This window comes from Kogia breviceps, chromosome 17 (genome assembly GCF_026419965.1).
Source record: "Kogia breviceps isolate mKogBre1 chromosome 17, mKogBre1 haplotype 1, whole genome shotgun sequence".
In the NCBI taxonomy this organism is placed as follows: domain Eukaryota; kingdom Metazoa; phylum Chordata; class Mammalia; order Artiodactyla; family Physeteridae; genus Kogia; species Kogia breviceps.
Window position 1 is genome coordinate 34,680,898 of NC_081326.1, and position 17,211 is coordinate 34,698,108.

Below are 17,211 nucleotides of genomic sequence, written 5' to 3' on the forward strand. Positions count from 1 at the left end.
CTTGAATGCAGTGCTGAGCTCCTTTACCAGTGAGACATGTTATGGTAGTGATTGATGGCATGCAGTGGCATCCTGGTGAATCAGATTATCTCCTATATATGATTGTGATATTTGAGGCTCCTTTACTTGACCATTATGGCAGTAATAATTACTGTGTGGATTGTGATATGGGGTAAAATGAGAAGCTCAGGTCTTTTTTTTTTTTTTTTTTTTTGCGGTATGCGGGCCTCTCACTGTTGTGGCCTCTCCCGTTGCGGAGCACAGGCTCCGGACGCGCAGGCCTAGCAGCCATGGCTCACGGGCTTAGTTGCTCCGCGGCATGTGGGATCTTCCCGGACCAGGGCACGAACCCCTGTCTCCTGCATCGGCAGGCGGACTCTCAACCACTGCGCCACCAGGGAAGCCCGAAGCTCAGGTCTTTAAACTCTCAGCAAAAGTCATGGTCAGAGAACTTCTATTGCAGCCCTAAAAATATTGCTTATTTCTAATTGTCACAGTGCTTATATTGCTGAAAATCAAACACAAAATTTAATTGTATAGATAGCTAAATTATAAGGTCAGGGAAACCACAGCCTTACCAAGTCTGCCATGTGAAACTTAGGACACTGATTGCAAAGAAGTGGAACTCTGAAACTTGGAATGGGGCCATCTAGTTGTACCCAAACAGAGCTGAGAATCTTACACTCCTGAGTCACTCTGAGCCTCCCCTGTGAGTGGAACACAACATTTCTTCTTATGTCTGAGAATATGAGCCTCCTTTTAATGGAAAACTGTAATAACCTCACCTGAAGTAGCTGTCTTACAAGGAGATGACCATTTTCCTTAAGACCCATCATCAAACTCCTTGTTGCCTCAAGACCCCTAAACTAGGATCAGATCTCAACAAGCTTTAGGAGGACAAGTACAAAGTGTGATTCAGAAAGAAACAACTAATACATAAAGAGAATTTCAATGTTTTGATTATATATACTGTCAGAAACCTGGAGAATATGTGTGGGAGTAAATCCTATGGGAGTTAAAGCAAAGAGGATGGAATATAACACTGAGTTGAGCCAAATTTAATAATCCAGGTGTACTTGACAAATGTTCTGGTTTCAATGTTTATTTTAAATCTGGAAGTGGCTCTATCAGTTTACTTGTTGGTTTGATGAGACTTGGCCTTACATTCAATGAGGTTGAAATGTCAAAACATCCCTAGCATGATGCAGAAGAAGCAATCAAAGGTTTAAGGAGTCAGGAATGTTAGAGTGAGTTTATCATAAGAAATCTGCATCCCACACCCCACTACATCCCCTGAGAGGACCCAGAGGATATGCCTTTAACTAACTAAGGCATTGATTTATACATTATTTAGGGGAACACAAGCATTCTGCTGTGGTGGCTCTCCTACATAGGCCAGGCATTACAGTGCAGGATGACTCCAATTGAGATCATGGAATCCCAGAGTAACAGAGGCCAAATGGCAGCACTTAAAAGTCAAAGACAAAGTGGGTACATTTAATGTAATGAGAAATAGTGGATATTAGAAAATTTTGATCTATAAGGACTTTTGACAGTGGCTTATTGAAATAAGCTTAAGAATGAAATGGATGGGTAACCTACACAAATGTTACTTCGTTATATATAATAGAAAAATCTAGGTCTTAAAACCAGCAACCTGACTTCAGTAACCACAGTGATGAGTCATAGTTTTTCAACCAGTTTCCAACAAAGCCAATTCACAGACCCAGAGCATCTTTATTGAGGGTTTGTTGATGCCTCTGACGAATGATTCAGCCACACTACTATAAGTATATATTATAAATCTCCAAGTCTCCCCCAAAGACCTGAGATCATTTACTAGAGTGACTATTCACTGGGGAAAAATAAAATACCCAGATATTTCACGTATCGCTAGAAACTGGCTCGTAAATGGTGCTAATTCCTCAAGACTCAAAACTCCAATGTGGGCAACCTGTCAGAGAGGTTATAGATGGCCATCAGTTTACAGATGGAGTCTTGCCCCAGATCCACCCATAGTGGTCCCAGTAAATCTGGGTACCCACGCTGAAGTTATTTTCCCAGTTTCTGAATATATTATTGGAACAGACATTCTTGTCAACCAGCAAATACCTAAATTGGTTCTCTGGCCCACAGATCAAGGTAGGAAGAGTCACACAGAGGGTCCCTGGATCTTCTACCAAGAGCAGCTCCACATTCCCTGGGAGGACTACAGAGGCAGTGCTACCATGAAAGATGCAGGAGTGGTAATAACTGTCACATCTTCATTCAACTCACTCATTTTCTAAGTTTGACTGCTGTTCCAGGGCAATTCTAGGTTTGTAACTGAGGAGATGTGATATAAGCCCCCTCTATGAGCTCTGATACCAGAGAAAGTCAAGAGGCCTTCAGCTATAGTTCGGCAAAAAGCAGCAGCCAGCCAGGCCCTCTATGGTGGATTTCCAAGAGTTAGTTAGCACTCAGTCACAAGTACTTAGCATCTGTTCTGTACCAGGGACTGTACTGGATGTATGTCAGAGATACTATGGAGAAGGAGGCATACCCCAGGGCTCAAAGAGCTCACATTCTTAACATGTAGAAAGACAGTAAAACTACAAGTACAACTTGGTGTGGTAAGTGCTCTAACAAGGATATGCACACATGGGAATTTGGGAGTATAGAAGAGGGCATATAAATCTGACTAAGGTGCAGCGTGTCAGGAGCGGGGAGGAGGGGAGGGAAGAGAAGAGTCACTCTAGCACAATTTAGCATTCAAGTACTGCAATCTTTCTATATATTTTAACCATTAACTCCTTTCTCCAAACTGTAGCTCTAGAAAAACAGCTATACCTTATTAAGTTTGGTCGTGAAATCAGCTTGGCACCAATACCAATCTACATCCTAGTGACTCTAGTATTGCTTGTAGGAGCTTATGTGCGTCTATGGTAGACCCCAAGGCAACAACAAACTAGGTATTCTTATACAGCTGGTGATGATGAGTACTGAATTCCACTATGGGTAGTTTATCTGCTATTTTTCCCTCCCTTAGTGGTCTTAGGCATTTGGGTTGTATCAAAATGCTTCCATATAACTGGAGATACTGGCAAGAAATGCCCAGTGACCTGCCAATGACAAATTCCTGGATGACAAAAACTTATGCCCTGTCTTTTCTATTTCTCATCAGGCAATATTTTTACCTCATTCTAGTGCATTTCATTTGTGGTACTAGTACTTCCTTCCAGTATTGGCAGTTAATAATTTACATATTCTTCTCTCATTTTATCAACTACTGTGTTTATTTTTATTGAAAAAAATACAACTTTTTCTGATGAATTATGTGAAATCTTATTGTTTGTATATGCATGGTTCTATTCTTAATTTTTTATTTACAATATTGCTTCTAAGAAAGCATGTGTTTCAAGAAAAATATAGAGATACTAATTTTTAGTACAGAAAAACAAATTGTTTCCAAGGCAAAAAATGTACCTGCCTAGAAATTTAGAAACTCCTCCTATAGCCAGAGGAGGTAACAGATTCCTACTCTGTCACTCTTCCTAGATAGCTCGTTTTCACTCTTACAGACTTGCTTTTTCTAAGAGAAAGCAAGACACTCCTTTGAATATAACTAGGTATACACACTAAATGATAACTTGCAGGTTACAAGTATTCATGAATCACAGTTATAAAATATACTTAAATATAACTGAACCCCAAATTTGTTTTAAGACATTTTAGATGAGAAAATATGAGGGGGGAAATTACCTCAATATATGGGGAAGGGAAAAAGTTCAACTGGATTTGTAATGTTTTATTTGCTTGACTACATGAAACAGTACGGCATAATGTTAAGGTCTGATAGAATTAGATGATGATATATGAATGATTATATTATACTCAGTATTTTTCTATATTGAAATATTTCACTCATTTTTTTAATGACCTAGGGATTAATAGATTATAGATAAAAGTCACTAGTTTAGTAATTTTAGAATTTGGGACATATTCACCATATATCTAAGCAAAATCAGATACAATATATGGAGTGAACTGAAACTCTTAGAAACAATATTTATTTTTTAAGCATATTTAGTGAATAAATCCCTTAAATTCTAGTGCTTAGATATTTCTATTACATGGGTCAATTAAATTTTATTTTAAAATATAGCGATTAATAAAAAAAATCCAGAAGTTAATCCATAAGAGGAGAGTTCCTCATTGTAGCCAGCAGGAAGTATAGTGATGGAGATCCTTCCTTTGCTATGTGGACATTTCTAATGAAACACATGGATTCAGCTACATGCTCTGCTGGATCACTTCCATCTTTTGTTCTCGTGTTCTTCTGTAAACCTGTAAAACCTTCACACTCTAAGTGATTTCAAAATCACCATGATGGCATCCTTCTTTGTTTTCTCACTCATTCATTCATATGACTGATCCTTGTTGAGTACCTAGAAATATAAGTGCAAGAGACTATGTAGGACTCACAGATAAAAGAGACAAGAATCCTGTCTCCCTCCTTGTCTTCCTTGATAAGGTCATGTAAACAAATAAGTATTAAAATATATAGTAGAAATGTTGAGAGATATTGCTTTGGGAACATATATCGTCCAGTAACAGAGATTAGAAAGGATTACATGGAAAGAAAGGACTTTGACAAATGGATAGAATTTGAATGTTTCAGTTTCCAAAATTCCTTTCCTACTTATCTACCCATAGGAAGCAAAAAGTAAATCCTCATCTAGAGAAGACCAGAAGTGCCTAATAAATGATACTGGTATGAGGCAATGAGCATGGTCTTAGGAAAAAGCAGATACACATAGTGATACATTTCCCATATCAAAACAGGATTCTTCCTATTAAGATCTTGACAAGTGGGAGTAATGGACCAAATCAAACACAATGAAATATAAGGTTCCACTGCACGGACCTGTATAGAGATGTGGGAACATGGTCTAAAAAATAGCTTTTGTTAACATTGTTCAGGGTCCTATTCAAGGATAAACTCTACAAGGATCAATAATATAATGTGACCAAAGTGCTTTCTGATACATTAAATTTTTATTAGTAACATATTTCCATGGCTCAGAAATCAATATTAATATAAAAATATATGCTTAGAATTGTTACTCCAATTTCTGTGCCAATCTACCATGCCCCCCAAATTATTATTGTTTTAATCCTTCCAGTGTTTCTTTAGCCTAGTACAGGTAATATATACCTGTAACATGTAATACACATATTCTCTTTTCTCCATCTTTCATACAAAAAAAGGGAATATGCCTTCCTCATTCTTCATCTTGCTTTTTTCACTTTATTTTATATCTTGGCAACCTTTCCACAATAGTATGTAGAGTTTCCTCATTTCTTTTCCAGCTGTACAGTGTTCTAGTTTGTAGGTATATCACAGCTTCTTGTGGTGGTTTTAAAATGCAAATTATTTGATACTCATCCCATTAGAATGGAAGTCTATGTTCCTTCACCTTATGTGCAGGTGGTTTATAACTGTTTTGACCAATAGAGCATGGCAGAAGTGACACCATATTTGACTTCTGAGACTAGGTCATAAAAGACCATATGGCTTTCACTTAGGTCATCTTGTGTTCAGGCATGTCTGATAGTTTTAATAATAACCTATGTCCTCATTAGGAACTGGCAGTAAATATAAATACTACTTTTGCTGAGCAAGGCAAAGCATTCTATATAGAGAACCAGAACAGGATCCCTGAATTCTGTAAACTTGGAAAATGGTTTTCTTATAAATAACTTTGAATTAATTGGCAGAATCCATACAGCTGTAGAAATCAATGTTTATTTGGGAAATTCCTATGGTCTAAGATTAATAACAACTCAGGAGTCTGTGAAAGTCATCTACTTTAAATCTGCTCACTATCCCTTCTATGTATTGCTGTTCCTCTGGATGGTGAATCTTAGTACTTTAATCTCTGAAACTTTAAAACTTCACATGTTCAAATTATGAACTATTAGAGGCTTTCTTGTATACTGATTTTAAATCCATATTATGGATCTGCAAAGCTTAACTATCTCAACTTGACAAAGCATCGGAGGAAAAAATATTTTGCCATTGCCTTTAGAAATACATGTTTTGAATAGAATGCCCTAACTGGTCATGTGGCACATACAAATACTTCCTATGGAAGAAAAAAATATTGCACGCTAGTGGGTCTTCTGATGCTTAAAAGAGCCATGTAACACTCCTTAATGTTCAATAATACTGTCTTTGCAATTTTCAAAAGGGTACTGGAAGAAATAGAAATTTAAGTTAAAAAGGGACATTGGAAGTAAAAGAATGAGGTAAAGAAAGACAATCATCATCTATATTTTAAAGTCACAGATATATTCTCTTAGGTGTATCCAGATTCCTTACCAAGAACAACTGTGTTATGGATATAAAAGCAAAAGGGAACACACTACACCACTCCTTCTCAGGTGGAAAACTGAGGCCCAGAGATGTAAAGTAACTACTCTGAGGTCAACAGCTAGTAACTGGCAGAAAGAATTCAAGTGTCAGGTCCCCCAGGCCAAACTACACCTGGTGGCAGACCATCTCTGAGACTATACAGGGATTTAGTTATATAATGCTTGAGAAACTTACCTGAAGACCAGGAAGAGGAGATACACTTTTCACTTCTTTTTCACATATTTATTTTAATTCTTACAAAGAAAAAAGAAGTTTACTTTATAACAGCAACCAGGGAAAGGAAAAAAAATCTAGAAAAGTGCCAAAACAACACAAACTCTGATGCACTCCCTACTCAATCCACCAAAAAAAAGTATGGAAGTTCTCTTGAAAGAAGAATAGCAGGTTGAATGTGTTCCTAAGAACTATTAAAGGGTTGTCATTCTCAGGTTATGCAATAGCTCTTCATCCTTATAAAAATGGAACTCATAACAGCTGAGTGTAAAGCTGTACTCAGGGTTGTCTGCTTTTCCCCAAAGTGAAAGGATTAGCATTTCCATTGATCACTTCCCAGATAGTTGCTTACTGCCTTCAAATATAGTTATCCATCCTGCTAATTTTCCTCTCTAACATCTGAGCTATCTAGCTAACATCTCTATGCATCTGGCAAATAGCGCAAGATTTTTACAGAATGCTCTGTCCTAGAAGTTTGACATTCCTGAAAAGAGTTTGAAGAATCCTTGGAAATAAATGAGAAGCCAAAAGCATCATCTCCCACTACAGTAAAGTATTACCATACATATAATAAATAACTGTTGAATGAAATCCACTCCTCAGGCCTGATCTCTCCCCAGACTCCAGACTTGTACATCCAATTGCATACTAGACACTTCCAATTGAACGATGACTAAAGGTATTTCAAACTCCACTTGTCTGAAACAAAAAAATTTATTTCCACTGTCCTTCTCACCACCCCCCAACACACACCCAACTCCTTCTGTTTGCCCATTTTAGAAAAAAGTGCAATTTTTTACCTAGCTGTTTAGGTCATTTTTGAGATTTGTGATTCCTTTCTTTCCACTGATTCAATCCATCAGCAAGTCCTTCTGCTCTATGCATAAAATATGTCCTGAATCTAACCACTTTTCACTGCTTCCATCACCTCTACCTTGGCTCAGAACATTACCTCTTGCCTATTGCACTGTAACAGCCTCCTGATTAGTTTCATATCTTATTAGAATCGTACCATTTTTCACCTAATAATTCATTCTCCAAACACCAACCAGGATGATCTACTCAAATGTAAAACATTTAATATCTCGTGTCTCTCGTCTGCTCCAAGCCTTTCATGGCCTCCCATTATCCTCCACATACAATCCCATTTCTGATGGTGGCCTACAAAGCTGCCATAAAACTTTTCACCTGCCATCTGCCTCTACAAGGATGAAGTACTAGCCACCGCAGTTGCTGACCTTCAACACACCCTGAAAGGAGTTCACGGCGGAGATCAGGAATGAGGCACTATGTTCCCTGGGAAAAACTGGCAGAAAGGCCTTCAGAGAGTTAGGTATTTTTCAGGAGAAGATATTATGAGCCCAATTTCTTGCTTCTTCTCATACCTAGAAAAGCACTAAAATCATTAAAGGAGACATCTGCTCCTCATGTCTAGCAGCAACCTTCTGCCAAAATGTGTGCTTGATTGCATGTATACCCCTTTCACTAAAATCACATATATACTGACCTCCCACCTTACCTCTTTGGAACAGTTCCTCAGAGGTATCTGAGGGGTTGTCTCCCAGCCTATATTTCTCATTTTGCCCCAAATAAAACTTAACTCATAACTCTCACATTGTGCATTTTTTTCAGTTGACAAAGCTCTCCTGGACTTCCTAGTCTAGTCCTCTAACTTCTTCTACCACACTCCCCTAAGTCACCACACTCTAAACAACTGTCCTCCTTGTTTTATAACAGCATGTTTTGTGCCCGTTGTTCCAGCTGCCTGACACACTCCTCCCTAAATCTTCCAACAGCTGATTCTGACTCATTTTTCACGTCTCTGAGCAATTGTCATCTCTGAGATATCTTTTCTGAACACACTACCTGAAATACTCCCCACACCACCATTTACTCTATCCTCATGCCCTGCTTTATTCTCTTCACTCTCTGGAGTTATAATCCTTACCAAATGTATCTCTCACTGAAATGTAAGCTCCCTGTCATCTGGAACAGTATAACAGGTGCTCAAATATTTGAAATGATAACTGACTGAGTGAAACATTTCTTGATTAATGTTTTAAAGGTGTTTTGTAGAGCCAGGAGGAAATGTGGGCATTATAAAATAGAACAAAAGAATCATAGAGCTTGATGCCTGCTGAATAACAGAAAAGGATTATAATAGGAAATGGGCTTGCCATAATATTGGAAAACTGGAAGCAGATGTACTTCAGCAACATTTGGGCTCTATTTTCCCTTCATAAGGATGTGGTCTCACTGAAGGAGATTTTGATTCAAGTACCATTTTGTACAACAAGGATCTACTGTACAGCACAGGGGACTATATTCAATATCTTGTAATAAACTATAATGGAAAATAATCTTAAAAAGACTATATATATATACATATATATATATATATGTATATATATATAGTATAACTGAATCACTTGGCTGTACACCTGAAACAACATTGTAAACCATTTGTACTTCAGTAAAAAACAAACAAAAAAGAACCATTTTGAAAAAAAACTCCCTTAAATGGAGCATCAGCTTTAGCACACAGCACAATATCAAGCTTCCCTACTTTCTCAGGTTCACAGCAGATCCACACCCATATTGGGACCTTCATGGAGCTTCAGGTAGCTGCTCTCAAATATGCTGCATCTTTTTCCACTCATTGTGACAAACTGGTTTCTAGTGGGTTTCAGAAACCTTGGCAAATATTGATAAAATGAGAATTTAATTTAATCTTACAGTTGGTTGTGCATATAGTGCGGGTCTCTGGGTCTCCATCATCTCTTCCTGCAGGTCCACAGCCAACCTTAAACTCTGCAAGGATGCAAGGAGGTTCTGAAATTTAAAAGACTGCCCAAATAGATTCAAGGACTCTAACTCGGTGCAATGGACTGAGTGTTGTGCCCCCTCAAAATTCATATGTTGAATCCTAACCCCCCAATGTGATGGTATTAGGAGGTGGGATCTTTGGGAGGTAATTAGGTCATGAGAGTGGAGACATCATGAATGAGATTAGTGCTCTTATGAAAAGAACCCAGAAGAGCTCTCCTGCCCTCCTTCTGCCACATGAGGATACAAGGACAGGTTGGGGTCTGACCAAATCTGCTGGCACCTCCATCCTGGACATCCCAGACTCCAGAACTGTGAGAAGTAAATGTTTGCTGTTTAAGCCACCCAGTCCATGGTATTCTGTTATAACAGCCTGAACCAAGACACTCTAGTGCCTAGTAAAACTCTAGTCTAGTGTAGAACATAGTTCCAAGTGAAATAAAACTTTGCCTCACTTTAAAGTAAGGCACCATTTTTAACTTTAGATTTCTTCAGGTAGAGGATCAGTAAAAATATACTTTATTTATTGTACAATTTCTAAGTAAGAAGTACAAAAGTTCATATGAAATAACTTATCTCTCAAACCAGGAGTCAATTTATTTTCTAGTCACTGAAAACATTTCCTCAAGTAACTTCGAATTTACACACTTTTTAAAGTGAAACAAGGTGAAAAGGAAATGGCAATGCCTTCTAAAATGCAATTATGTTTCATAGGAAATCTAAGTGTGTTTCAGAATAAAGGAATATTAACTCTTCATTGAAGTCAAGTTGCTTTGAGGTAATTTTACAATTAAAATATAATGCACATTAGATGGAAATGAACCGTTCTTCATTCTTTAAAAAGGACTTGAATATAAACATATCTTTTTTTGAATTTTGAATTTTATTTTATTTATTTTTTTATACAGCAGGTTCTTACTAGTTATCCATTTTATACATATTAGTGTATATATGTCAATCTCAATCTCCCAGTTCATCACACCACTACCCCCACCCCCACCCATCCTGCCTCTTCTAAACAAACTCTCACTAAGGTCACTAATACCTCTATGGCACTAAGTTCAAATGACATTTTTTTAGACCTTATCTATTTGCTCTTTCTTGTAGCTTTTGACATGTTTGACCACCCCTTTCTCGAAGTGTTTTCTTCCCCTTGATTCTGTGATATTAGAGTCCCCTGGCTTTCATCCTACCTCGCTGGAAGATACTTATCAGCCTTTGTGCAGGCTCTTCTTAATCTGACTGCTCATTAAATTTGGGAGTTTCTCAAAGCTTTGTCCTAGGCTCTCTCTTCCTTTTATGTTATTCTTTCTCCCTGAGTGGTCTCATATAAAGCTTCCCAAACTTTTTCACATTTTGGTACACAGAGAAAACAACAATATTTGTATAGCTACTCAGAGATGGAGGCCACTGGACTAAAGCCTTCTGCTACTCCAAGGACTCAGGATAACCCATATCTTAACACATGTATGTTCTATCTCGTTACATTCCGTGGCACACTGTTGGGGCTTTGGGAAACTCTAAATCAAGATCCATGTATTTGGCTATCATCAATATGTAAATAACACATTTTATATTTTCAGCCCAGATCTCATTTCTTAGCCCTACACCTGTAAATCCAATTGCCTATCTTTCTTGGATATTTGAAAGCACCTTAAAAGTATCATGTTTAAAACTAAGCTCATGATCTGTATTCTACAAAACCTGGTCTTCTTCTGGTGTTTTGCCTCAGTGTAGGCAATCACACCAAGTTGTAGAAGCCAGAAATCTAGGAAATATCCTTTCCATCTCCCTCTCATTCCTACATTCAATCTATCATCAACCCCTCTTCAGTAATTCCTAGCATCTACTTATCTCTCAATTTCTACCACCACCTGAGTACAAGTTATCATCACAGTTTATCAGATTTGTCCAAATCATTATAGTAGCCACTCAAAGTCATCTATCCTCATCTACTCTGGCCCTTCTCTAATTCATTCTCTAATCCATAGATAATTAAAAAATAATAAAAGATCTAACCAGATCATCCCTTTGCTTAAGGTAAAATTCTTCAACATGACCAATCATCCCTGCATGCACTGATTAGTACTTACTGTTCTGGTCATCTGTTGCTGCAGAACAAATCACCCAAAAACTTAGGGCCTAATACAACAATTTAATATTAGCTTTCATGATTCTGTAGATTGTTCAGACTCAGTTGGGATGTTAATCACCTAGAATCTGTCATGCAGGTGCAGTAAGAATTTGGCTTGGCTTGGAGTCATCTGAAGGCTCAAATGGGCATCCAAGATGGCTTCTTCACTCACATGTTTGAGGGCTGGTCAGGCATCCCTCTCTCCATATTGCCTCTGCAGGTGGCTAGTTAAGGGCTCCTCAAAGCATGGCAGTCTCAGGATATTCAAATTCTTATATAAGTTACTTTCCTCAGAGTGTACTTTATAAGACACCAAGGCAAAAACTGCAAGACCTCTTGTGACCTGGTCTCCAAAGTCATTCAGCTCTCTATTACCTTATTCTGTAGGCCAAAATCAATCACAATGTCAGCCCAGATTCAAGGAGAAGAACTATCTAAGGACTTGAATATCAAAAACCATAGTTCTAAGGAGAGTCTCTAGAGAATATGAACCATACCAACCTCTCCACTCCCATTTTGCAGCACATTCCCTATTGCTGTTTCTACTTTCACCACACTGGCCTTCTTTCAGTTCCTAGTACTTACCATACTCTATCCTGCTAAAGGCTTTTGCACATACATTTTCTTTTTTGCTAAGAGTGCTCTAATCCCCTCCTTGCCAAGTTAACTACTGCTCAGCTTTCAGAGCTAAATCAAATCTCAGGAAAGACTTTCCTGACCAGGTTAAATATTTTCATTATATACTCTCATGGCACTGGATATATTTTTAGCACTGTCCTCATCCCCACTGCACTTTTGCATTTGTTTGAATGATTATGTAATTTATGTTTCAATATCCCCCACTAGACTGGAAGAGGAGCCATGTCTGTCTTTCCCTTCTTACCACAGAGCTTGGCTAGCACTCCAATATTTATTTGCTGAATGAATAACAGAAACAAACTAAGCAAATGAAACTATCTCTGTATAACAAAGTACTCTTTTCCCTATAGAATTATAGTGAAGTAGATAATCACATTCCCATATTCAATACATAATTAGACAACCCAAATATAAACCATTTTTCACAGATGACGTCTCATAAATTTAGAAGTCATATTCATTTGCCACATCCTACCTATAAAATTAGCAGATGTATAAAGAAAGCAAACAAATATAGCCAAATTGTATGTTTTGTGGTATTTTTTCCAACCTCCTTTCAAATGAGCCTAAAACTCTCTTTGATTTTAATTTCTATGATTTAACAAAAGCTGACAAATATACCAAATGGGGCACTGTAAGCACAGGAGAGGTGATGTCCTCCTACTCTATGCAGGAATCCAGTACTAACAGCAAAGACCACTAGAAGCATTCCACTTAGAAACCCAGGAGGATTTGTTACACAAATGAAACCAGATGCAAAATACTAACTGCTCCCCCACTACAATATCGATAACTTGTCTATAAATAAACACTCCATCAACTTTCAATTTGAAATGGAATATATCATCTTGGGGTGGGATCTCACATTCCTGTTCTTAGAAGGTTACACAAATAGCGAAGGGTTGAATTGGAGAAAATAGTCACCAGTTATGGCTATTAACCACTTCTACAAACATTTTTAATGTCTGGGTAATTATAGATGATAATTATCATAAACCAAAGTTCTTTACCAAAAAGTACATTCTATTTCTGGTCTTTTGAATCCCAAGCTTCAACTCTACTGTTGTCAACTACTGAAAATATTTAGTCTAGTGACAGACTGCTTCTTACAGTCTGAAATGATTCAACCATGTCTTTACTTATTCTTTCTCCTCATGTTCCATGAGGGCATGGATTTGGGTTACTCTTGTTTACCTGGAGCAGTCTCTGGTATGTGGTCCCACCCGATGAATTACTGAATGAGTAATTAGCACTGTTCTTCTAGAATCAGATCTTGTGTATCTACTCAAAATATTTATCAAGATTCTTATTTGTTATTTATTAAAAAAAGATATTTTGTCAAAAATGAAAAAAAAAAACGCCTTTTACTTCTCATTTATGCTTCTTGCTTCCTAGGTATTATGCCATATGAAATTAGTGTTTCTAATTATCTAACCTGTCTCATTCACGAGTTAAGAAATAAAAATTGTTCTACAATAGGCAGAAAGAGCTTTTTGCTAAAAAATTGTTACAAACAAGACAACAGGCCCAAAATGGAGTCACTTATGCCTCTCTCAGAAATGGACTCTTAACCCAATCAATCAGGAATCTCCTGATCAGCACTAGTGAGGTCATATGCCTGATAGGCCCCTGCCATCCCCTAAAGAAAAGTGACCTTGCCACAACCAATCCACATTTTGCTGGCATAACTTCCTTGTCCCACTCCCTTCTGCCTATATGAGTCTTTAATTTTGTACAGTTCCTTAGAGCTACTTTTTATCTGCTAGGCGGGATTCTGCCTGATTCATGAATCACTAAATAAAGCCAATAAGATCTTTAAAATGTACTCAGTTGAATTTTGTTTTATAACACATTGAATTTCTTTGGTAAAAGTTTTCTGGAATGAAAGTTCTTTTTCTTAGTAGCTGAACTGAAACGTACCGTATTTTGTGCTTTGAGAAGTCTTATCAGAATAACAACTATTTGGCAAATGATAAAGAAGTCTACAAGCAGGTCTGTGAGTATGACCATTTTTGTGGGATAATTTAAGTGTTTAAACCTGTTGTAGACCATACAGTTTAGATAACAGTAAACACATTAACATCAAATTTGCCTTTTAAGGAAATTCCCTCAAGCGGTGTCCTCTGACACGTGTTTAATGCTGACCAACAAACATGACTTGTGTGTACCAAAATGTTTATTGCAGCTCTATTTACGACAGCCAGGACATGGAAGCAACCTAAATGTCCATCAACAGATGAATGGATAAAGAAGATGTGGCACATATATACAATGGAATATTACTCAGCCATAAAAAGAAATGAAAATGAGTTATTTGTAATGAGGTAGATAGACCTGGAGTCTGTCATACAGAGTGAAGTAAGTCAGAAGGAGAAAAACAAATACCGTATGCTAACACATATATATGGAATCTAAGAAAAAAAAATGTCATGAAGAGATTAGAAGTAGTACAGGAATAAAACACAGACCTACTAGAGCATGGACTTGAGGATATGGGGAGGGGGAAGGGTAAGCGGTGACGATGTGAGAGAGTGGCAGGGACATATACACACTACCAAATGTAAATTAGATAGCTAGTGGGAAGCTGCCACATAGCACAGGGAGTTCACCTCTGTGCTTTGTGACCACCTAGAGGGGTGGGATAGGGAAGGTGGGAGGGAGGGTGATGCAAGAGGGAAGAGATATGGGAACATATGTATATGTATAACTGATTCACTTTGTTGTAAAGGAGAAACTAACACACTATTGTAAAACAGTTATACTCAAATAAAGATGTTAAAAAAAAAGAAAACATGACTTGTGGGTTTTCTATGGGTATCTGTACCATTCTGCACCTTATTTCTCAACTCATTAATCACACTAAATTATTCACAGCTAAGCATCCTTTTCCTTTGTCCTGCTTCTTGTTAACTGTGGATTAAGATCTAGATTGTTGCTTTTCAAGTTATAAAGTATTAAATGGAAATTTTAAATACTTGACAAGTTCGACCTGCTCTACAGCTGCTCCAATTCCAGACTTGAACGTAGAAAAAGTTGTGTTACAGGAAACAGGACCCACCCACATTTTCAAAGGCATTAATGTTTGCCTCCTTGAGTTTTTAAATGTCTCACATTCAGCCAAAAAGGAGAGATGCACTTAACCTACATTTGCAAGTGCCATATTTGACCAATCTTTTCACTACTCTAAGTGGTTTTCTAAAGTCTTGCCTTCCATTTTCTATAACTACTGACTCCGCCTTATTTCTACTATAGGAATCAACTAAAAGGCTTAGAACAAGGATAGATCTTGGAATAAATTGAATAATTTGGTAAATAGATTTCCCCCTTCTTTCTTCAGACCCCATTGCCATCAAATTTTTCTTGATTCCATCTTACAAAGAGAAATAAATAGAAATATTTATTTTATTAACTTGGGTTACTTTTAAAAGTCAATTTCAATCTCACTCAGATATGCATCAAAAATATTCCGTCTTCTCTTCTATTCCTCCTCATTTACCACTAAAACTAACACATACTCCTTACAAGTAGAAGCAATAAGGAAGGGCAGAGATTTCAGACATGTTAGGAATATTGATTAACTCTTCTCCTTTTGCTAAGGCAATTCCATGATTGAACAGAGCACTGGTGGGTGAATGGTAGGAAAATGCATATTTTTCCAGCTAAGACCTTTCAAGGACAGATGCCAAGGTGAGCAGTACTCCTGGTTTCTCAGCAACCTGAAAGAATTTGTGAATGACTGTGAAGATTTGCACAACCATGCAGCTGCACTTAAGAGCTGCTCTAAAACAGCAAAGCCCAACCTGGGAAATTCATGTCACATCCTGTACCCCTGGGTCAGAAGTGGTGAAATACACACACACACACACACACAAACACACACACACACACACAAACACACACACACACACACACCCCAACAGCAGTGGATAAGACAGGGTGCACACAGCACACACACACATCCCATACCCGTGGGTAAGAAGTGGCGAAATACACACACACGCACACACTCACACACCCCCCACTACACCACGAGAAAGCCCTGCGGTGAAGCTTTCAGGCAGGCAGGCTCTGCTTCAGAAGGCACAGTCAGCATCCCTCTCTCCCAGCCCAAGTGAGAGGCTGGCCTCCGCCTCAGAGCTCCCTGGTCTTTACATCCTAGGCTTTTTCTTACAAAGTAGAAAGATCTATGCTGGCCTTACCTCTGGGGCTGCTTTCTTGTAAGTATGGAGGGGCCGTGGGAGTGACATTTCCAGAATGGGATGCGGAGAGCAGAGGCGAGCGTTCGTCCACCCCATCAGCAGCCATGACTGCAGCAGTGGCGCCGGGGCCGGGGTGGAGGCTGAGTCTGGGTTTGCGGCTCCGGTTGGAGGCGCTGTTAGTGCTACTGCCGCTGCAGCCGCCTCCGGGAGGACCCGGGATGTGTCACAAGGTAGGAGGCGGGCAGGGAGGGGGGATGCGGGATCGAGAGGCGGGGAAGGGAAGCGCGCTGGGAAGCACGCCTAGGGGAGGGGAGCGGATGAAGAAAAAAAAAAAAGAAAGGGCCCGGGAGAGCTGGGGGAGGGGAGAATGGGAGGAGCAGGAGCCTTGGGAACATAGTAGGGCTGACTGGGAAACGCTGGGAAGGGAAGGTGCCAAGTAACCGAAAGCAGAGAGGAGGTAAGTGGGAGGGTGGGGTTACAACTCCTTCTTCTTTGTACTTCACATTTCCTTAACTAAGGAAAAAGAAGAGTAAAGAGCAGCCTGAAAGGGGGCAAAAGGCCTGTGGCTTGATTACTGGAAAACTACAGCAATCACAAATCCAAGTTTAACTCAAGGGAGGAAGAGAGGTTCTTTGCTGTCAAACTTTGCAGCAATTATATAAAGAAAACTTATTCCTAGGGTTATCAATTCCTTCTCGAGGGCTGCTGCTTTTGTTAGGAAATCATTTTTCAACGTCTGTTGTCTAAGAGGAAATAGATTTTTGTATGAGCAGTGCCATTTC

General features: G+C 38.6%; 1 protein-coding gene across 1 annotated transcript in view; it reads right to left on the bottom strand.

Annotated features, from left to right (window-relative positions):
• Positions 1–16,742, bottom strand: part of PIP4P2 (phosphatidylinositol-4,5-bisphosphate 4-phosphatase 2) — an 85,213-nt gene extending 68,471 nt beyond the window's left edge. The window contains exon 1 of the mRNA XM_059043479.2: positions 16,430–16,742. Within this exon, the coding sequence (XP_058899462.1) occupies positions 16,430–16,535 (106 nt within the window). The 5' untranslated portion in view covers positions 16,536–16,742. The remainder of the gene's footprint in view (positions 1–16,429) is intronic.
• Positions 16,743–17,211: the final 469 nt, after the last annotated feature.